The sequence below is a fragment of the Parambassis ranga genome, chromosome 14, assembly GCF_900634625.1.
Source record: "Parambassis ranga chromosome 14, fParRan2.1, whole genome shotgun sequence".
In the NCBI taxonomy this organism is placed as follows: Eukaryota; Metazoa; Chordata; class Actinopteri; family Ambassidae; genus Parambassis; species Parambassis ranga.
The window spans coordinates 10,301,837-10,324,512 of NC_041034.1; the positions used below are offsets into that span (position 1 = coordinate 10,301,837).

The 22,676-nt window shown below is 40.6% G+C and overlaps 1 protein-coding gene across 1 annotated transcript; it reads left to right on the plus strand.

The window, feature by feature from the left end:
• The first annotated feature begins 242 nt into the window (after positions 1-242).
• On the plus strand, positions 243-20,866 carry trpc4a (transient receptor potential cation channel, subfamily C, member 4a). Its single transcript, XM_028421943.1, has 15 exons — positions 243-447; positions 2,859-3,088; positions 3,600-3,818; positions 7,434-7,574; positions 7,773-7,949; positions 8,496-8,696; positions 16,544-16,880; positions 17,118-17,257; positions 17,352-17,552; positions 17,650-17,771; positions 18,017-18,212; positions 18,314-18,508; positions 18,827-18,868; positions 19,177-19,266; positions 19,666-20,866. Exons 2-15 carry the CDS (start codon positions 2,930-2,932, stop codon positions 20,332-20,334), a joined length of 2,889 nt encoding a protein of 962 aa, XP_028277744.1. The 5' UTR covers positions 243-447; positions 2,859-2,929; the 3' UTR covers positions 20,335-20,866.
• The last annotated feature ends 1,810 nt before the right edge of the window (positions 20,867-22,676 follow it).

A 22,676-nucleotide genomic window follows, 5' to 3' on the forward strand; every position in this document is an offset into this window, starting at 1 on the left:
ACTAAACCCCTCGAGGGAAAACTAGAAGCGTTAAAGAAGCAAGCGTAATCCACCGAGGAAACTTCGTTTTTGCTTCTTTTTTTTCTTCCTTCTCCAGGATTTGTTGTGCGGTGATCTGAATGCGGTGTGAGCCGGTTTGCGTTTTTTTTCCCTTCCTTTGACACCGAATGGAAATCGTGATCAAAACTAACCAAATGTGGATGTGCAGTTGGAGAACTGTCAAGTCTCCAACAAACGTGAGGAGAGAATGCAGACTAGATTAAAACGCAAGGAAAAAGACGGACTGAGCTCAGAAGGTACCAACACACCAACAAGCAGGGTCTTCATGCAGATCCACGCTGCCGCTTCCACGTTTGGTGGGATGCAAAGAAGTTGATTTTTATGCTGTTTTCCAGAGGAAGAGCACTGATCTCCCTGAGCGAAGTTCCAATGCCAAACATCCCAAAGGTTAGTTTATCTCTCCAGTGTTTGAAAGGGAATATTCATTGACTTTGTTGACGCAAGGCGGGAGTAAATAGGCAATTTACTGTACCTCTCAGCGTGTAGGCAAACTAACAATGGACCCCAGCAGGTCCGCTGTTATTTACATCCCTTTATAATATATCCAAGCCGCCCCCTCACACACAGATAGAAATAAAAATGTCACATGATCGTGTGTGTATACAAGCACTGTCTGCCAATTTTCACAGACCTGTCCTCATTAATTAGTGAAAGCTGACCAATTTATGACTGTTTTACTCTTAATGTAAGCACCAGACGGGGCCTCTCTCTGTGCTGCATGCACGGTCTGCTGGAAATCTCCATTCTGTGTCTGTATGAACTTTCAGACTTTCAAAACATGATTTCGCACCACATTTTCTGATACTGCACCTGTGCGGTGTTACTCTCTAACAAGCAGGTTTTTGACTTTTGAAACATCTATTGATTTAAGTTAGCACTAAAGGGTGTGTGTGTGTGTGTTTTAATGTTGGTACACATGTGAGTATGTGGCCATTTCTGTCGCAGGTGGTGGTAGTAGTGGTGCAGGTGACATCATATATATTTGGTTTAGAACCAGCCCTGTTTGACACATGCACAAAGATCCATTGTAGTGGAACTAAAAATATTGCGAGAAATAAAAATGAAGCCTTTTATGGAACCAGTGTGTGAACTCCGCAGAATAAGAGGCTTCTTGTGTGACCGTTGATATTTTTGATTTAAAGTGAAACTGCTCTGCAGTCAGTAATATCAAACCAATGCCTGGCTGGTCTCAGATGAGGCATAAAAACCTGCTTCTAAAACACCTCTCCAATACGCAGAGACTCATTCAGTGCAGCAAATCTTTCTCTTTTATGGTGATTGGCTGTTTTTTTTCTTTTATAGAGAGAAATAATAAGGCATTGGGTGCTTTTCTCTACAGCAGTGTAGTGGAACACTGACTAAGTAGATGACAGGTGACAAAATTTGAAAAAAAAATGTTGCTTAGGAACACCAGCTAACAGTGAGTTATTTTGTTTCCTTAAATATCCTCTACTTTGGTATTATTAGCCTGCTTAGACTGTGTACCTTCCTGCTCCTGCAGCCTGAGGAGGAGGATATGACATGGTTTTAAACCTGCACAGTCACCCCTATTACCAGCCTCAGATCAGACGTAGACGCGAAGTAAACGTTAACCTGTGATAGTGTAAAGAATTGAAGTCCTATTTTGCTATATGTTTTTTTACAAACTTTTTTTTCTGTATGAAGCCAGTGGGGTTTAGGAGTTTGGAAGCAGACAGAAAGTACAAGTCTATTGGCTGGAATCAAAGTTATCAACCAGTGCATATGTGTCCTGATTATGACATTAAAAGACATCAGACAACCAAACATGATGAAGACTTCGTAATTTTATGCAAAAGTATTACATGAAATAAAGGTCAGTCTGTCTGTGATCAAATTGCTTATCAGAAAAAGTGCTAAACTGCTCCTTTAAATGTGTTTTTAAAGACACGTTTTTTCCTGTTACATATGTTTAAGAAATTGCTGCTTTTGTTCTTATAAACTAATTTACTTGTATACATTCTTAGATTGAGACAGTAATGAGTTGTCCTGAGACAATTAGTCCCCCCCTTCCTGTTTTCCTGTGCATACTGACAGCTCTTACAATTAATGTTGATGCAGGTTTTAGTATGAAGTCACTGTTATGGCTTCCAAGTCTGTAGAGAACCAGATCCAAATAAAGGACTGCCTAATTTTAGAATAAGCTTGTCACAGAAGGATTTTACTAAAGCTGCTTTTTTATCTGATCACTACTTCCTCATCGTCTTTATGTTCAAAATATTAGTCTTTCAGGTCTTTAAATATGGCTGTTGCCTTTTTTGGTGGAGGGTGACAGTGCATGTTCTATTTCAAGATGTTGTCTTAATTTGGTGAGCAAGACCCAGAAACAACATTCAATCAAAATTAAACTGAGCTGCAGCACGATATTCCAACATTCATTAGAACATGGTGAAACATTTCCAGCTTGCAGGTCCTCAAATGGTAATTTAAAGCTGGCTCTGAGTCATTCCCAATAGACCTCCATGTTAGAATGACTAACTTTTCAGCAGAACTACAAATATAGGTTTTGTCTCTGTGTTTCCCCATTTATTGCTGCATTGGAATTTTTAACTCACTCAACTAATTTAACTTTTAACTATTGTGTTCTAACTCGCTTCACCTCTGCTCTAATGTTAAATCATGCTTATAAAACATTATTAATGGCCATTATCTTCTGTCTTCATGTATGACTCATTCTCCTTTGCCCTTCTCTCCTCTTCCACATGTTTTTTCCTACTTGTCAAAGAAAATACCAGCAAGTGCAGTCCTCTTATAACACCTTTGTCTCTGCCCCTTTCTAGTGTGAACTCCTTCAGCCTGGCAGCAGCTGTAGCGGTGTTAGCAGGGTGCTGGTAAGCTGAAGCCCGGGGAGATGTCACAGCTGTATTACCGGCGGACTGACAGCTCCTCATACCGGGACCGCATCCCGCTGAGGATTGTGCGGGCCGAGTCGGAGCTGTCACCTTTGGAGAAAGCCTACCTTGGGGCTGTGGAGAAAGGGGACTATGCCAGTGTTAAACAAGCTCTAGAGGTATGTGTGTGTGTGTGAAAAAAATGCACAGATGAATGGATAAATCAATTAAATGAATGAATGCTGAGATGTAAAACTGTATGCATGGATGAATAGATATTGATTCTAATATGACTGATTTAGAAAAGATTGGATGATTTGTAGGTAGCCTGATATTACTGATTTTCAGTAACTTCTGTAAAATTAAATTACATTTACACTTCCTAGACCCTTATTAGGCACAAATGCTGCCACAGACCAGCTTTCTGTAGCATGACAGGAAGGTCCAAAGCAGATCATGTCACATGCCAGGGCCATTTGCTATCAAAAATAGCTCAGACTTAGCAAGATCATATATTAACAATTGAAGGAATTATTAAAGCTTATTTTTCCTACAGTACATTTTCTACTAAATCATGCTATATTATAATCTCTAGAATTGTCTTTACATATAGAAATTAGTTTTAAAAGTGTGAGTGAGTCAAGATCTGGAAACAAACCCTGACGTTCAGTCACAACCTTATTTTGTCAGGAGGCAGAAATCTACTTCAAGATCAACATCAACTGCATCGACCCTCTCGGCCGGACCGCTCTGCTGATTGCCATTGAGAACGAGAACCTGGAAATTATTGAACTCCTGCTGAGCTTCAACGTGTACGTCGGCGATGCCCTGCTGCACGCAATCCGCAAGGAAGTGGTGGGAGCCGTGGAGCTGCTGCTCAATCACAAGAAGCCCAGCGGCGGCATGCAGGTGAGGGGAGGTGGGGGGGGCACTGAAGGAAATGGAAAGAGTTTTAAATTAAGTATGATATATGAGGTAGAAGTATGTCAAAGCATAGACCCAGAGATGCTGGCAATGTGGTTGGGAAACTTGCTGAGAAACTAAGATCGCTGACATTTACTTTTCCCCAAATTCCCCAAATAAATCTAATATATTTTGTGTGTCTGCTGCAGCGGACATTGATTAGTGTGACCAGGTCTTTCCTCAGGTTAGACATGTTGTCCTGGTCATTTTAACATTTTACAATTAAAACACTGAGGCAACTAATGTCACATTTTATACCCTTACCTGTGACTGTCTTTTGCACACATACACGCTCTCACCCAGAGGTGCCAAAATTTGGGATTAAATTGAATTAAATTGTGCACTCAGTTGTGCAGATAAACTGCTGCCATTGGCACAGAAGCCTTCGCAGCAAATCAGTGGAACTTACTGAATAACAGAGTGCAGTGTCAGCCAGTAAAATGCTGCTACTCATTGTGTAGCCAATAATCCACATGCCATTGCTCATTTTTTATGCGATACAAAAATAAATGACCCAGTATTGTTGGCAACAACAAAGGCTGACACTTCAAAAAGCTGTCTTCACCCTCTGCCTTCTTCTGTCTTTTAGAACAGAAGCATGTCTGACAGACAGAGATTAAATGTTCACTGACAAAAAATATGATGTGTAATTTGTGCAAAGTTAGACTTAGATTAGTTCATGAATAAAGCTCTTCTGGTTGTAGATGAGGAGAGCCTGTTAGGAGCTTTAATTACTATAATCACAAAATAATCACAGTCTAATTGATTGCTTTTTTTTCACTAGTTCCTACCACGTAAATGTTCTACACATATGAACACACACACAAAGACTCACACACATTCTGTAATGCACCACAAACTACAAGGAACGAATGGCTTAACCAACCAACTGGTGGGGAGATTCTGTGCATCCGGCTCTCAGAAAATTAAGTACCTGAATAGAAAGGATAAAATGAATTGAAAAGGGGGAATATATTAGGAGAGAAAATTGAGCCCAGGAGATGCTCAAGCTTGTTTGTTAAATGGATCTGGGGTGGGGGGGTTGAGGGATACAGACCGAAAGTTTCCAGTCTGAACCCCTCAGCTATGACATCAATCACCTGACACATTTCCTTAATGCCTTCTAAGATAGCACTTCTTCCCATCACATGATCAGGCTGTGAAAATAGATCACTCTTGCGCTACCAAAACAGCCCACCAAAAGATCATTGATTATATTAAAAGGCTGTCTGGGAAAAGTGCATCCTATTTGTTGCCAGTGTCTTCTCTGAGATTTATTAATAAGGACATTCATTTTATGCTTTGCTGGAATTGCATATATTTGTCTTTCGATTTTGCATGCTGTCTAAATGACATGTTTGTAATAATCTCACAAGCGTTTCGGCTTATTTGTTTTCCGCTGAGGACCTCATGGATATCAGCGTTTTAAACAGCTCCATGTGTCATCCTCTGAGCACAGATATGCATCTGTCAGTGGCACAGATGCCAGAGCAGCTCACTCTCTTTTTTTGTTTTGCCAGGCTTTACATAGTCAACATACTTTGGGTTTTTCTGAGGGGGTGGAGTTAGTGTGCAACCTACATATGATGTGCACAGTAGAAGAGTTATGTAAGGGAATCCTGTGTCTTCCTACACAGTGCAGAACATGATGCAGAGTAAGCAAACATCAGTGTTTGAGCTTCCTTTCCCTCCACAGTGTCATTCCAAACCAAATCTCTACTTTTCCTGTTTTATGTCCGCTTCATCCAAACGTTTGTAGAATGACAGCTGACAACCAGCGGGGAGGCTCAAAATGGAGAACGGTGAAAACAAAAGTAAAGGCACGCAGATGCTAATGTTACATTTTTAATCAATATGCTGATGGTGGATGCCTCATCCTAATATGACTAACAGATGAGCATTGCACAGAAGAGTGGGATCTAATTTTGTTCCTTTTTTTGCCCACAATTATCATAAGCTCACATCTAGCAGTTTCTACTCCTCCTGGTCTATGCTTGGGCAGAGGCCAAAAGTGTTTGATGTAGATTATTTGATGTCCCTCCTCCTCCCACGTGGAGAACAGAGTATATACTGTAGCTTATTAGATCACCCTCCTCTGCGAAATATGACAACTCCGAGACATGGCTCTGTGCCACTCTTTGGAGTAGCTGCTGCACTCGACTTCTCTGAGAGTAGACGACATAAGCAGTTAACATCCTCATGATATAATCACTTTTGAATACAATGTGGATGATGAAATGGTTGTTTTAGAAAAGGAGCCAGTCCCCCTAGACAACAATCCTTCATACTTTGTTTCCCATGAGCATTTCTGCTCCGTTCGTCTCATAATAGACTGCTCTAAAGTTTGTAAAAACAGCCAGTATGTCTCAGATCTTGTCCTAAAAAAACAACTTGTACATTTACAGACCAGCACAACGCTCTTTTTTAAACCACATTCTGTTAGCTCCATGGCAGAAATATCCATTCATCATCCATCATCCATTAACCCACTTTGTCCTGCAGTGCAGGGTCACAGGGGGCTGGAGCCTATCCCAGCTAACTGTGGGTACACCCTGGACAGGTCACTAGTGGCAGAAACATGTCAGTGTTCATGTGCATCTGGGTTGAAATAGCTAAAATGGGTATTTAAACTGGCAAGTGACAGGTTTAACCTGTTTAAACCTACATCGTATTCCTTTCCTGAACCTAATCAAGAACTATTGTTGGCCAAGCTGCAAAAAAAGAGAAAAATAAATCAACAACAGATTCTAAAAAATCCTCTGTCTATTCTTCCACATGAGCTCATGCAGACAGGGGCTGTAAACTCTTGCAGCTCTTTCTCTCCCCCTCTTTTATCCTTATCATTCATCTTGGTGCAGCTCTCACAAGAACCTCAGATTCCTATCTGTCATCAGTTTGCATCAAATTGCTGAGTAGATCCTTATCCAACACATGGTTATCTCCCAATAATTTTCTGCCCTGTCCCCTCTGTTTCCACCACCGAATCAGATATCAGGTCTACAATTAAAAGACTGGAATAGATCCAGCTTATTCCACTGCTGCCTGCAGCCGTGTATTCTGACTGAGTGACATGGGAATAGCAGAAGGAATTAGCTGGAGTGGCAGATAAGGTGGCTAGGTGGAATGAGTTTCTTTCTGAGCATAATGACTCCCTCAGAAATGTGTAAAATACTAATGCATTTTACTAAGTCGCGGCCTTCACTCTTCCCAGCAGTCTTCACACAGATATTTTTGTCTGCAGATTTGACCAGGGGTGTAATTTCTTGCTTTGAACAGTTTTCCCCACAGCTGACAAAAGCTTTAACAGCTGTTTTCTTGATCCTGTTTGTTCCATTTAACATCATTTTAAGGCTCCTTGAGCTGGGCTCTGAGGTGAGCATGTTTTCAGGCTGTGTGTTTAAACACACCAATTACTTCAGAGTAACCCAGCAGAAGAAAAGCAAACTATAAGGTGTGAATTGGCAAAAGATTATAGGTCAAGGCCAAGTGTGTGCTTCAAAAGCTACATTCAGGATACAGTGTGTGTGACTGATTAAAGCTTTGTGTTCTGTCCCTTAAAAGGTTCCGCCTATCTTATTGGACAAGCAGTTCTCTGACTTCACCCCTGACATCACTCCCATCATTCTTGCCGCACACACCAACAACTATGAAATTATCAAGCTTCTGGTGCAGAAAGGCGTGTCCATGCCACAGCCACATGAGGTGGGTCAAACATACCCATAATTATATTTATGTAGAAAAATGTAAATATGAGCATGAATGGCCAATAACCCACTTATTGGGCCTTTAATGTCTAAATATCGTACATGTAATGGATACAGCGCTTCCTTCGCTAAACAACAACATAATCCACGGGGGAAGCCTCATTAAAACGCATCCATGCTTTGTTTGATGTTGCAGGTGCGCTGCAACTGTGTGGAGTGCGTGTCTAGTTCAGATGTGGACAGCCTGCGGCACTCACGCTCACGCCTCAACATCTACAAAGCACTGTCGAGTCCCTCACTAATTGCCCTCTCCAGCGAAGACCCTTTCCTTACCGCTTTCAGACTCAGCTGGGAGCTGCAGGAGCTTAGCAAGGTGAGGACAAGAGAGCCTGCTACTGCAGTGCAGGAGCTGAAAAAAGTCACAAGGCCAGGTTTGATTATGAAGAGCTGCAGGATTAATAGAATGGACATTCATTAACCAGAATAGCCTGTGAATTATTAGGTAAGAGTTAGTATAAGTTGCTGAAATCCCAAAGCTCTTATTTTAATAATTTATGAAGTTTGAGTGAAGCGTAAGATAGATAGATAGATAGATAGATAGATAGATAGATTATTGTTTATATTGTTTAATTTTTACCATTAGAGGTATATTTTTTTATTTTTTTGGTATGCTTGAGTGACTGTATTTTGCTGCTGCAACAGTGAAATTTCCCAGCTTGGGATGAATAAAGTATTTTCTGTTCTATTCTATTCTACACTGATCCCTTTAAATGAGATGGATCTTCCCAGAATAAAAGATGAAAAGCATTTAAAAACATGGCTAATAGAGGCGGTGTAAGACCCTGAGGCAAGATTTGATTCAGAATCACCATTTCAACCTCCGGGATTGTTTGGTAAAGGTCTCCACGTGTCCTTTCAGGTGGAGAATGAGTTTAAATCCGAGTATGAAGAGCTGTCCCAGCAGTGTAAACAGTTTGCGAAGGACCTGCTGGACCAAACGAGGAGCTCCAGAGAGCTGGAGATGATCCTCAACTACAGAGATGATATCAACTTACTGGAGGAGGAAGGCAACAACGACCTGGCCAGACTCAAACTAGCTATCAAGTACCACCAAAAAGAGGTACGTGTAATGCATCATTTTTGTCGATAATGTTGATATGAGATAAGAAACTATGCTATATGCTTTGAAGGTCGGCTCGGATTTAAAACTTTAGTACACTGATAAATGCAGAGTGATTTGTCTGGTGTTGATAGGCTTAATCAGCACTCTGTGAACTTGTTGTGGCAAGGACATGAATGTCAAACATCCGTTTATATTTATGAGTCCTCCACTACAGCTTTAAATCAGCATTGACACACAGGCTTGCAGGACAAAACTCACAGGATGTCTTTGTTCTTCTTTGGAGGCTGCATGAAATGAAGGAAGGAAGCAGAGAATCTCATCCTATCAGCAAAGTGATCACACACATCTCAGTGGAGTGCACCTGCCTCCACGTTCACCTACATTTCGTTCTACGTTCACCTGTCAGATATGACTGTAGTATAAAGTATAGGAAGTCATTTTTTGTTTTTGTAGATCTTTTCTTGCTTTCCCACTAGTCTTATTATTTTTTATTATTTTCCATCTGTCCACTTTTATTTGCTACATGATCCACTCGTTGTTAGATTTCCATGCTCACTCAGGGAAGCTGCCAGGCCTGAAATATAGGCTGTGCCAAGCCGGTGTCTTCTCACAGGTGTTCCTGGCAGCCAGTATGAAGTGGTTGTATAATGATTTTAGATTATCATCAAATTTAATGTGACTTCATGCTGGTTTTGGGTGGATTTTAATCTGTTTTGTGGTTGGCAGAGCACAGACATGACAGATAAGCATAAACCTTTGAATTAAATTACAAAATTATTATTTGAAAGATAAGTTTTTCATCTTGAGATTGTAGTTAAAGATTTAGGATATTGCCTCAAAATGACATTAATAAAGTTTTTTTCTTTTAACTGAAAAGGCTGTGATGTTTTTCCCAGAACACGTGCAGGAGGACATCTGTCTTTAAACAACTGGAAACACACACACAGTAATTAAGCACTGATTACTTGCTCGGCCCATTTTAAGTTCCCTGTTGAGTAAATTGGGTTGTTTCGTGTTGTTGGGATGTTGAGATGTAAATAACTATGCAGGAAATGTCCAAATATGATCTCTCACTGATCAGTTCTCCCTTTTACAGCTCACTGATTTCATGTTTTCATTTCCATTGTGATGCTTTCTCATTAACAATCAGCATGCAAATGTGATTTATGCTTCTATATAAACCTTCAGTGTGGTTAATTCTGTACAGAGTTGTCCTCCTCGTTACTTTTACTGCATAGCTCCCAATATTCTGGTGGATGAAATACATTGTATACAGCATACAGCAGAGATGCACTGTTTGTGTTCTTCTAGGTAGGTTTAATGGTGGATTGGGGAAGTGTAGTTGTAAATAGATTTAAGCAGTGGCTTAAGGCAGAAAGAAGGGGTTAAATAGATATTATGCTGCAGAATTGTTCTGTTGAATATAAAAGGTGAATAAAAAATGATGAAGAAGCAGACAGATTGCTCCCAGGAGCGAAATATAATTCACTTAGCTTGTCTTGTGCTGAGAGCCTCGCCTGGCTGTCAGAGACAGACGCTTTTGGAGGGGTCTCAATTTATGACACTGCTGTTTCCTTCCTCATACATCCAGTTGTTGCACATCAATACACAATTTGTCAAATGAACATGTTGAGTCACAAAAAGGATGATTTGGAGGTTATTGAATATGCATAAAGGACCTGCTGTGGCTCCGGTGGTAGAGTGGCTGGCCACTGTTCCAGAGGTTCAACTGTCTGGCCAAAGTTGTTCCCAATGGAAGGTGAGCACTTTGCATGCGTGGCTGTGTGAGTGGTAGACTAAAAAAAATTGTAAAACACTTTGCAAGCTGCCCAGGTTAAAAGACACTATGTGCTGTAAGTCCAGTCCATCTTCACAGGTGGGTCTCACAATAATGGAGTGTCCCCTGTCATCTTGCACAACCTCCCTGTGCTAGCTGTAAATCCTTCATTGCTCACAGTGTAAACAAACATCCCTCTCTTCCTGGCTATTCTGCTTCTTCCACTCTATAAGTACAGGACTTTGATTGAGCACTGTGTGTGGGTTACCATCCACCCATTTGCCCTTTTCAATTGATAAATGGCCCTGTTATGTGGACAGGTTCAAGATTATTTTCCTGGAAATATTCGTTCTCTTGTGTTCTGTTGCCATGCAGCTTCACTTATTCTCTCTCAAACCTTCATTTCAGAGGTTTATTTTTGTCTGTTTTGATCTTTTGAAGTTCAGTTTATTGTTTGCAGGATATATATATATATATATATATATATATATATATATATATATATATATATATATATATATATATAGCAATGTCTAAGTAAAGTTTTTGCAGTGGCCAAGGAAGAGCTGAAAGGAGTTTAAGGACATGCGTGTTGTGTTTGTAATAGCAGTCCATAATGTTCATGGTTGTGCCACTTATTTTATTTTATGAAGAAAGTACATTGTGAATGATTGAAATACTCTTATCACACTACTGCTACTCAAATGTGAATTTCTGGATGGATGAAAATTGGCCCTTAAGAAACCATTTTCTGCCGCTGTCTCCTGAGAAGGGACAATTACATGTGTTGCACACAAACACACACACAGATGTATTTATAGTGATTGCTTTGTGCTTGTGACAGACACTCTTAACACCAGACGGGGCATGCCCCCTGTAAGGCGTTGCAGGTTTAAGTGGACACTTGTACTGTAGAGGCTCATTTATTTTTGCAGAGAGCAGTGATTATATTCAGGGCAGTTTGTCAGTGATGTGATCTTTTCTCATCTCTTTCCGCATTTTTATTTTTTATGTTTTTTCCAGATAAACACTTGAGTCTTTATAATTGGGACTACATTCAGCCTTTAATTATTCTGGTACTGGCTGTTTATGAGTGTTGCGGTGAATCACTAGAAGCCTGTTTTTGACCCTCAGCTGAAGTGTGAAGGATGTTTTCTCACCTCTTATCTGTGTAATACGCGATCATGCTTGTTTATATTTTTTTATGTATTTATCTTTGCATCTGTGTGTGTGTTTTATTTGCGGCTTAGCTGCCGCTGTGCTCCCAGAGTTTAGAAAGGCAATCTGTAATGGTCTGAAGAGAAATCTCCGCAGGCTTCCTGAGCTCTCAGAGCAGTCTGCACTTTGATGCAGCAGGAGGTCAAATCAGATAAATACGATCAGTAACACATCAACATTAAAGTGCAGATTATCCCCTCTGCTTCCCTCGGGGTTTCAGCTGTGGGTTACTCTCATTTTTACTGATATACCTGCTTAAACACAGGTGAGTACAGTGAAGAATCAATCAGTTTGAGCACCACCATGAAGACTTGTCTTCATGGAGGTGTTCTAACACCAGGGGAAATTTATTAATTTAACTTGCTGTAGTTTGACGTTGCCCCCTTGTGAAATCTCATAAAAACTGCAATTCAATATTTCAAGTCATTTTTATGTCTCCATTACTTGGAGATAAAATTGCAGTAACAGTAGTAAGAACCATTAACACTCAATTGTTTAAGCAATAGACTGCAGTAAATCTAATGTTATAGTTTGCATGGCTGGATCTTCTGCTCCCCTTATTTTTTTCATTTTTTTCACACATATGTATAAACAAACTTAAATATATTTGGTACCGTAGGATTCACCAAGCGCTCGTCTTTGCAGAAACCAAACAATTACTTTTTGTTTTTTATGGGTTTTACACAGGAGAAGTCTATTGTAAGTCTAGTCATACTGTGTTTCACTTTTCAGTTTGCGGTTGTTTATAGTTCCATTGTGCCCTGTCCCTGTGACAAGCTGCTGATACAGATATATGCATTTTTTTTAGTCAAGCTGATAAATATCTTATTTTTTCTACTGACTTCAAAGGCCTATCTGCACTTTTTTCTGACGCTTTAACAAAAAACTTTTTGGTGTTTTGCAAGTCCTCATGTGTATGGATTTAGCCAAAAGCCAAAAGACACTTTATAAATAAATATCAAAAATCATATCACTGTTTTCACTACTAAACAAAATGGGTTAATTCTGCAAAAAAGGTTAACATACAAAAACAAACAAAAAAAGAAAATACACTCAACAAAAATATAAACGCAACACTTTTGTTTTTGCTCCCATGTTTCATGAGATGGACTTGAAGATCTAAACTTCATTCCAGATACACAATATTACCATTCCTCTCAAACATTGTTCACAAATCTGTCTAAATGTGTGATAGTGAGCACTTCTGCTTTGCTGAGATAATCCATCCCACCTCACAGGTGTGCCACATCAAGATGCTGATCTGACATCATGATTAGTGCACAGGTGTACCTCAAACTGCCCACAATAAAAGGCCACCCTGAAATGTGCAGTTTTGTCTCACAGCAAAATGCCACAGATGCCACAAGCATTGAGGGAGCGTGCAATTGGCATGCTGACAGCAGGAATGTCAACCAGATCTGTTGCTCGTGCATTGAATGTTCATTTCTCCACCATAAGCCGTCTCCAAAGGCGTTTCAGAGAATATGGCAGTACATCCAACCGGCCTCACAACCGCAGACCACGAGTAACCACACCAGCCCAGGACCTCCACATCCAGCAGGTTCACCTCCGAGATCGTCTGAGACCAGCCACTCAGACAGCTGCTGAAACAATTGGTTTGCATAACCAAACAATTTCTGCACAAACTGTCAGAAACCGTCTCAGGGAAGCTCAACTGCATGCTCGTCGTCCTCATCGGGGTCTTAACCTGACTCCAGATCGTCGCCGTAACAGACTTGAGTGGGCAAATGCTCACATTCGATGGCGTCTAGCACGTTGGAGAGGTGTTCTCTTCACGGATGAATCTCGGTTTACATTGTTCAGGGCAGATGGCAGACAGCGTGTGTGGCGTCGTATGGGTGAGCGCTTTGCTGATGTCAATGTGGTGGATCGAGTGGCCCATGGTGGTGGTGGGGTCATGGTATGGGCAGGCATCTGTTATGGACGAAGAACACAGGTGCATTCTATTGATGGCATTTTGAATGCACAGAGATACCGTGATGAGATCCTGAGGCCCATTGTTGTGCCATACATCCATGAACATCACCTCATGTTTCAGCAAGATAATGCACGGCCCCATGTTGCAAGGATCTGTACACAATTCTTGGAAGCTGAAAATGTCCCAGTTCTTGCATGGCCAGCATACTCACCGGACATGTCACCCATTGAACATGTTTGGGATGTGCTTGACCGGCGTATACGACAGCGTGCACCAGTTCCCACTAATATCCAGCAACTTCGCACAGCCATTGAAGAGGAGTGGACCAACATTCCACAGGCCACAATGGACAATCTGATAAACTCTATGCGAAGAAGATGTGTTGCACTGCATGAGGCAAATGGTGGTCACACCAGATACTGACTGGTTCTGAGTCCCCAGACCGCCAATAAAGCAGAAACAAAATGCACATTTCAGGGTGGCCTTTTATTGTGGGCAGTTTAAGGTACACCTGTGCACTAATCATGATGTCAGATCAGCATCTTGATGTGGCACACCTGTGAGGTGGGATGGATTATCTCAGCAAAGCAGAAGTGCTCACTATCACACATTTAGACAGATTTGTGAACAATGTTTGAGAGGAATGGTAATATTGTGTATCTGGAATGAAGTTTAGATCTTCAAGTCCATCTCATGAAACATGGGAGCAAAAACAAAAGTGTTGCGTTTATATTTTTGTTCAGTGTAATACCTTTGCCCTTTAAAAAGTCAAGTTTGTCGACTTTATATCCACCAGTACTTCAGCTTTCAGTGGTGCAAACACTACAACAACAGCTTCTGAAAGGTGTGTGCTTGTCAGTGTAAGTCTGTCAAAGTGAAAAAGAAGAGAAAGTTTTCCGCAGCTCTTCTTTTATTTTAGCAAAGCTGCAGGGGAACATGTCTTCACTGAACTTGAAAGCACCTTCACACAGTGATAAGCGCTCACCTGATGCCTACGGACAATTCACAGTGCAGAGAGGCACTTTCTGGAGAGACACTTTCTTTCCCAGCTGGACCAGGAGGGATTCTGCCTAAATTGTGCGAACAAGCAACCTAAGGCAAATATAACACTCTTCTACAGCTGAGTGTGGTACTGTAAGTGGTTGTGACAGACAGCAGGAGGGTGTCATGACATTGATGTTTGGCATGTTTGGATTTGTCCCTCCCAGAAAGAGGAAGAAAATGAAACAAAAGTTTCAGCACAAAATGGAGCTCTAGTACTTTAAAGGATGTGTTGGAATTAAAATTTCTTTTTTCTTTTTTAAACCACAACAAAAAATATCAGATCAGATTTATTAGAGATAATCAGATTTGATTTCAGTTATATACAGCCCATACATGCCTTCCTCATTATCCTGTTAATTAGCTTAATTTCTGACCTAATTACCATCTCTGTCCGTGCTTAATATACCATGCTGATTAAGACATCAAGAAACCTCTTGTTTATTGTCATTTAATGAAGAAGAATGTTCATGCTGAAGGATGCATGCTGAAAAGAAACCAAGTGGACCCTGCCTGAAAACTATTCAAACACCAGAAGCTTGGGTGATAAAAAGGATTGTATTTAAGTATAGCTGTAGACTTAAGAACAAGGACACATTTTTCCTTTATGTAATTTTCTGGGTACGTCATTACAGGACTTTTGCACCCATGGCTCTGCTTCATATATTTGGTTCAACTTAATGAGCTTTTCATTTGTCCTATAATAAGGTTCATGCTCAAAGGAGTCATATGAAAGGAGGCTGTCAGCAGGGGCCCTTCTTTCTCAAATATGTTGTCATTAAAGATCCTTATTATTTGAATCTCTCTTTCTCTCTGTCCTATTTGGAAAAAAAACGAGTATACCCCCCTTCTTTTTGTCATCCATGAAATTCATCCTCTCCTATATTCCCTCTCAAGTTTTGTGGCAATGCTGCAGTTGAAGTATGGAAATATGAGCCATTCTACTTTAGACCCCGACACAGATAGGGATCTGTGGTTCCCATGGAAACCAGGCTGCAAAGTCGGAGAATTAGCACCCACCGGTGCCGGTCAACGCATTGACTCTAAAATAGAGGCTCAACGTGATATTTTACAACACTGTGTGTTCCTAAGCATGTTTGCATGCATCATTTCTGCAAAAAACATTATATCCCATATACGCATTTCAGTCATCACTAGATGAAGCAGAAGTCTGTTTGGCTGAAGCTGCACAACAGCTGCAATTTTCTTGCATTACTGATCATATCAAACTGCACATGGATACCAGGAGGACCATGTCATTCAGTGAAATTTTCCTCAGTGTTCTTGCTTTTATTGTCACATAAGGTATTTATTCCTCAGGAACACACACACAAAACATAAACAACAAAGAAAGACACAACATTTTTTTCCACATGCTAATTTATGGTCCAAATATTTTCAATCAGTCCTGCAAGAATCGTGGTTAATGTCTGCTTTATGAAGTTTCAAATCATTTTGGGACATCTCAGGATTATTTTATGTTAAGAAAATCAACAGGAAAAGCTGTGCACTCATGCAAAACATGATACTGCAGTGTGATCTTTTTTTCTGTTTCTCTGTAGCAAGGCAGCAAATATCGGTTTCATTCTAATATATCGCTGAGTGTAGATCAATTTCTGACACCACCAACACATCCCACTCCTTTGTTTGTATGCCATTATCTGGAGTTTGCTGGAGGTGCTAATTCTGGCATGTTGTCACTAGGGCATTACGGTCTGTGTGAAACTGCTAAATAGCCTGAGGATGCTGCCTAACAGTGAACACACAAGCTGCAGCCATACCTTGGATTACTATATAAAAGTTAGTGAGTCATTTTGATTGTAGATCAAACACATGTAACTCTCCTTTGTCTTCTCATTTTTCTTTAAGTTTGTAGCCCAGCCAAACTGTCAGCAGCTTTTGGCATCCCGGTGGTATGATGAGTTTCCTGGTTGGAGGCGGCGCCACTGGGCAGGAAAGTTCATCACCTGTGTCTTCATCGGCCTCCTCTACCCCATGTTCGCTCTGTGCTACCTCATCGCTCCAAAGAGTCGCTATGGCCTCTTCATCCGCAAACCTTTCATCAAGTTCATCTGCCACACAGCGTCCTACCTAACCTTCCTGTTCCTGCTGCTTCTCGCCTCTCAGCACATTGTCACCACAGAACAGGACAGACAAGGCCCTGCACCGACCACTGTGGAGTGGATGATCCTTCCCTGGGTGCTGGGTAAGTAAAATGCTGCAGTTAATGGATTAAAATAGCATCATTACAATTTATAGTGAGAGAGAGCCACACCCAGTTTATTTATCATTTAACCTGATTAATTTGTAATGATAATATGTTTTCCATCTGTTTGATGTGGTAAATGGCTTCAATTACAGCTTCTGATCTATTTTAACTGATGTTTTAGAGAGGGGAGTTACATGCACTTGAGTAGCAGCTACATATTCATGTGTATTTCAGGATTCATCTGGGCTGAGATCAAGCAAATGTGGGACGGTGGTTTCCAAGACTACATCCATGACTGGTGGAACCTGATGGACTTTGTCATGAACTCTCTATACCTAGCCACTATCTCCCTCAAGATTGTAGCCTACACTAAGGTAATCATCTGTGTCTATGAATGGCAATAGAAACAACAGACGTAGTGTGACCTCTGCGTGTGTGTGTGTGCTTACTGTTCTTTTCCTCATTCAGTACAGTGGCAGTAAACCCAGGAACCAATGGGAAATGTGGCATCCAACACTTGTAGCTGAGGCAGTGTTTGCTATTGCAAACATTTTCAGTTCACTGCGGCTCATCTCGCTGTTCACAGCCAACTCTCACCTGGGGCCACTGCAGATCTCACTGGGGAGAATGCTGCTGGACATACTGAAGTTCCTTTTCATCTACTGCCTGGTAAACACAGACAAGAGCACACAGACATGCAGAGCTGGGATATTAAATATGACAGAAAGGAAATTGGCTTAAATAACTGCATCCACTCTGTGCTCAGGTTCTGCTGGCCTTTGCTAACGGGCTGAACCAGCTGTACTTTTACTATGAGACCAAGGCTTCAGATGAGAAAGGAAAATGCAAGGGCATCCGATGTGTGGAGCAGAATAATGCCTTCTCCACGTGAGTTCGCCTGTGCTGTGTAAATGTGTGATCCTGTGAAACGACAAAGAGAGAACTGCAGGTCGCACAATGTGTGAACAACTTTTAAAAAGTTCTGTTGCTAAGAGAAAGGGAGGTTTTAAAATAATCACATAAAAGGTTTGGAAGAATTTCATTCAATTGAGTAAATGTTCCACCAACAAACAATGAGAGTACTACGTGCTTACCTGTAATATTCCATTGACATATTCTTCTTCCTCTTTCAGGTTATTTGAGACTCTACAATCTCTCTTCTGGTCTATCTTCGGTCTGATCAGCCTCTACGTGACCAACGTGGATGCGGATCACCAGTTCACTGAATTTGTCGGTGCCACCATGTTCGGCACCTACAACATCATTTCACTGGTGGTGCTCCTCAACATGCTCATCGCCATGATGAACAACTCCTACCAGCACATTGCTGTGAGACCAAAAAAAACATGTGACAAACAAAGAAAACTTACTGTGTGTGGAAAGGATAATGCCCAGACATGCTTTTCAACTCTTCTTTAATCTAAATTCAGGATCACGCAGACATTGAGTGGAAGTTTGCCAGGACAAAGCTGTGGATGAGTTACTTTGAAGAAGGGGCCACTCTGCCGCCACCTTTTAACATCGTCCCCAGCCCTAAATCATTCTGGTACCTCATGTGTTGGATCAAGAAGCAAGTGTGTAAGAGGACAAACTCAAAGCGCCCAGAATCCTTTGGAACTATTGGAGTAAGTCACACAAAATAAAACCCCAAAACCTCAAAGAGTAAAAGATTTCATGCTATAACTGATTAATTTGTAGTCTTTGGCCACAAATGCACCAGTTTCTTTACATTATGGTTAGTTTATGTTGTTCTCATTAGAAAAATCAATCAAATGAACATGTGTGCTATGATGTAAAGCAACACATAGTGAGATTCACAGACAACAGAGTTTATACAAACTGTGTGTGATGGTGTGAAGAAAAACAAAATGTTTTTTTGTTTTGTCTCCCTCCCACTCTTCCTCTTTCTCTCACTGCACCTCTGGCCTCTGATGTCTGCACAGAGGCGAGCAGCAGAGAACCTGAGGATTAACCATCACTATCAGGTAACTGTCATCTCCTCAGAAGCAATCAGGAAATTATTCCTCTCCTCCACTGGTGTGTGCGTGTGTGTTTATGAGACACATATTCTACCTATCTGCACTTTCAATTTGCATCTGACAATGGAAATCTATTGTGATGTCTCGTAAAATTGGCCTAACAATTACACACAGTGGGATATTTTTCCTTCTTCTCTGCATAGGGTTTTCTATTGTGCACATCTGCAGGGTGCCTCTATTTTGTAGATGTGGTTTAAAATGTTTTCTTTGGCATGTTTCTTATCCTGCATTTTTTTTTTTGTTTAATTGTGAAGGAGGTTTTGAGGAACTTGGTGAAACGTTATGTTGCTGCCATGATCAGAGATGCGAAGACAGAGGAGGGCCTGACTGAAGAGAACTTCAAGGTATGCACAGCTCAAACATCATTACATATGATTAAATAGGTTTGGTGATCATGTTTGACAATAATAATATTTCAGTGTAGATTTAAAGATGATTTAAACTGTATATATTTTTATGCAGTAACATAAATATATACAGTGATATATACAGAAGACTCTCCATTACTTACCAGGTACGTTGTTGGTTGTTTAACAGCTGTAAATTATAATGTTCTTCTATGCTTTCTATATTAAAAAAGGGCTTATCATTATTGTATAAATTCTACTTCACCCCCTTCAGTATTGACTCAGGTTAAATTAAATCAATACTTCTCTGCAGATGCCAAAAACTGGAACTAATTGTTAATTGAAAAAGCATTAGCTAATTTACCGTGGGAGCTCACTGCTGCTTTTCTCCCTCAGGAGCTGAAACAGGATATCTCCAGTTTCCGTTACGAGGTGATGGGCATGATGAAGACAGGGAAGTCTGCCCTACAGGGGGCAATGGCCAATGGCAGCTCAATGGATTCCAGCCTTGCTTACTCCAATTCCTCGCTCACGATTTCTCCCTGCCCTCCAAGCAGTCAGGTGAAAAGCAAACTCAACCGGTTCAAGATCACCACATCCATCCTCAGACAGACCTGCTCTGCAGCTTCGCCCAGACCCCCTGAAGCCTCCAGCAGTCTACCTAACGGAATCTTGCCTTTGGCCTCTGATGAGAGTTCCAGTGAAAAGTTACGCCAGAGGAGAAACTGCCCCAAAGATACTAGTGACTTTGGCTTGTTCGAGAAACGCCACTGGAGCAACAAGGACAACACGCCGGGTGGAGAGATTTCTAGAAAAATTTACTCTTTGTCAGAAGAAGCAGGAGAGTCTGAGGAGCAGGTCTTGGATAGAGATAAGGATGAGAAAGAACTCCTGGAGGGAGATGAGAAGGAGGATGAAGCTGCAGAGAGTAGAGAGGAGTCAAACACCAACAACACCTTGGATGAAGGCAGCGACAAAGAACCTGAGGGAAGTGACAAAGATTTGCTTTGCATGGACTCTGCAGTGGATGGATGTTTGTTGGGGTCGATCGGAGACGAAGCTTAAGATGTGACAATACATGAACATACATTAACTAAAGAGGAGATGAAGAAACTGACAATCATGAGCTTCAACTGAGACAAGCTAGTGTGCTTTGAGTCTGACTTCCATTTGTTACTAGACTAATGGTCAGTGTTGATCTTCGGAGACTCAGGGAGGCCTTTGGTTTTAATGCTGTTATGTTAGCAGTGGAAATGCAGCAAGGGTAAGTGGAGCTCTCTGTAAAGAGTGCAAAGATTTAGATTTTATGTTACACTCGTTTGATTTTATTACCTCCCTGCAGACATTTGAAACCGATCATTTTCTTTTATTTGACATGTGCATTTCTGTTTAACTTATCCCACTATCAAGCTCTCTCCTTGATTAATTCTTCTCTACCTCTTCTTCTTTCCTCTTTATCTTGCACCACTTCAATTCCCCCCAACCTTATCCCACTATAGAGCAATAGATGTGTTCCGTTTTAGACCCGACTTTCTGCCTTACTCTGTCTGTTTCTGCACTTTACACACTCTACAAAGTTTCTCAAAGTTAGTGTCGAGCTCCGATCATGCAGCAGCAGCAGCAGTTCTGTCAATGTTTTTCTATGCAAAAACTTTGGATTGTGGTTCCCATTATTCCGACAAAGCTGACCGTATATTTAATGCTGACTGATCGTGGCGGTATGTAAAGCAGAGCGTGGCTAAACTATGGGGGATACACGACATGAATTTATCTTCATCAACCATTTAAATGAACATATTATTCATGTTTTATCACTGCTACTGAAAATAAATCTGTTATTTTGAACAGATCTGCAGTTTTTATCTGGTACTTTTAGATGTTAGTTTGGATGAATGATGTTATGGAGATGATAAAATAGATAAACATAACAGACACGCTTAAAAAAACTTAATGTTTTGTGTTTTTGTTTTGCTGCAATAATGTTAGAAGTTAATAAATATCATCTAGAGTTTCACTTTTGTTTGACCAGACCTGACACTGTCTGAAACAAATCAGTTTGGTTTAAATGTAACTTATTTAAATGACTGATGCCCACAGGCTTCACCCCTTTAACAATTCCAAATTAAAAGCACATAGATTTTAGAGATTATACAGTGCTTTTTTCCCTTTTCTCCTTTTTTTCTGGCAACAACACTCCATTACATTCATTTTGGCGTTGTGCTCATTATCCTGAGGTATGAAACTCCATAGGGAAATACATATTAAAATGATAATGTAATTAGGCCTCCGTACAGAGGAGCAGTGGATGGAAGCACTTTAATTAATGGAAAATGTGCCCTTCCATTTAATAGAAGCCATGCTTTGTTCTGTGGTTGTGTGTGTGTGTGTGTGTGTGTGTTATTGTAAGTTATTGTATAGAATTAAACAAGTTCCTAATGCTTTTATTTTTTCTGTTACAAATTCTATTTCTGTTTCAAATTTGAAAAATTGAAAGTCTGGAAAGTCAGTCGATGGTTTGTTGGAGTCAGTATGTCATTCTGTCGTTCCAGGTCGCAGAACAAAAAATGTTGTGTGAAATCAAAATTGCATCTATGCCCTACATGACCCCCCGCAGAATGCTTTCCCTCATCTGTCTGCTCTCTGTCACTTTCCTATTTGTACTTTCCAGTGGACTGTAATTTCTATCACTGACCAAGCATGTGAAAAAAGAAATGAAATATTCAGGAGCTGATGAAAGTGCACTCTGTGTGTGATCAAAAGGCTGTGCTGAAATGCTGCTGGGTTTTGTGATGGAAGCAGGTTGTCGCAGATGCAGAGACAGAGACATGTGAGGGTAGAGCACTTAAACCTGCATACAAATACATGCTCACACACACACATTCTAAATGCTCAAAGTTGATAGAATTTTAGTGCTATTATGGTATCATACGTGTTAGCTCTGTCCTTTCCTTAAATATAATATTGAAATATAAATGCATGCAATCTTGATACGAAACAATAAAAAATAAAAACACATAAAAATATTAAAATGTAGGCAGGTGAATTAAATAGAAAGAATAGAACTTAGAAATATTTGTACACTGAAACACACACAGCACAGCTGCTCCTCACTCATTGCTGTACTAATATGTCCTTCCCACTAGGGGGAGGTGTCATACACAGCATGGAGTTCCTGTTACCTGCTCTTTCTGCTGGATGTGAGTTCAACAACCCTCTGAAGACTGTGAAACAGCACCACGGTGCACTGGGTGTATCTCCTCTTAAAAGTTATTCCCAGTCATAAAAAGAAAAAGGGAATACTTCATTAACTTTAACCCAAATGAGCCTGAACGTGTTGTGTTTTATTGCTCTGTGAGAAGCTTGGAGCACATGTATCAATAACATCTAAGGTTTAAATGACTGTCAGG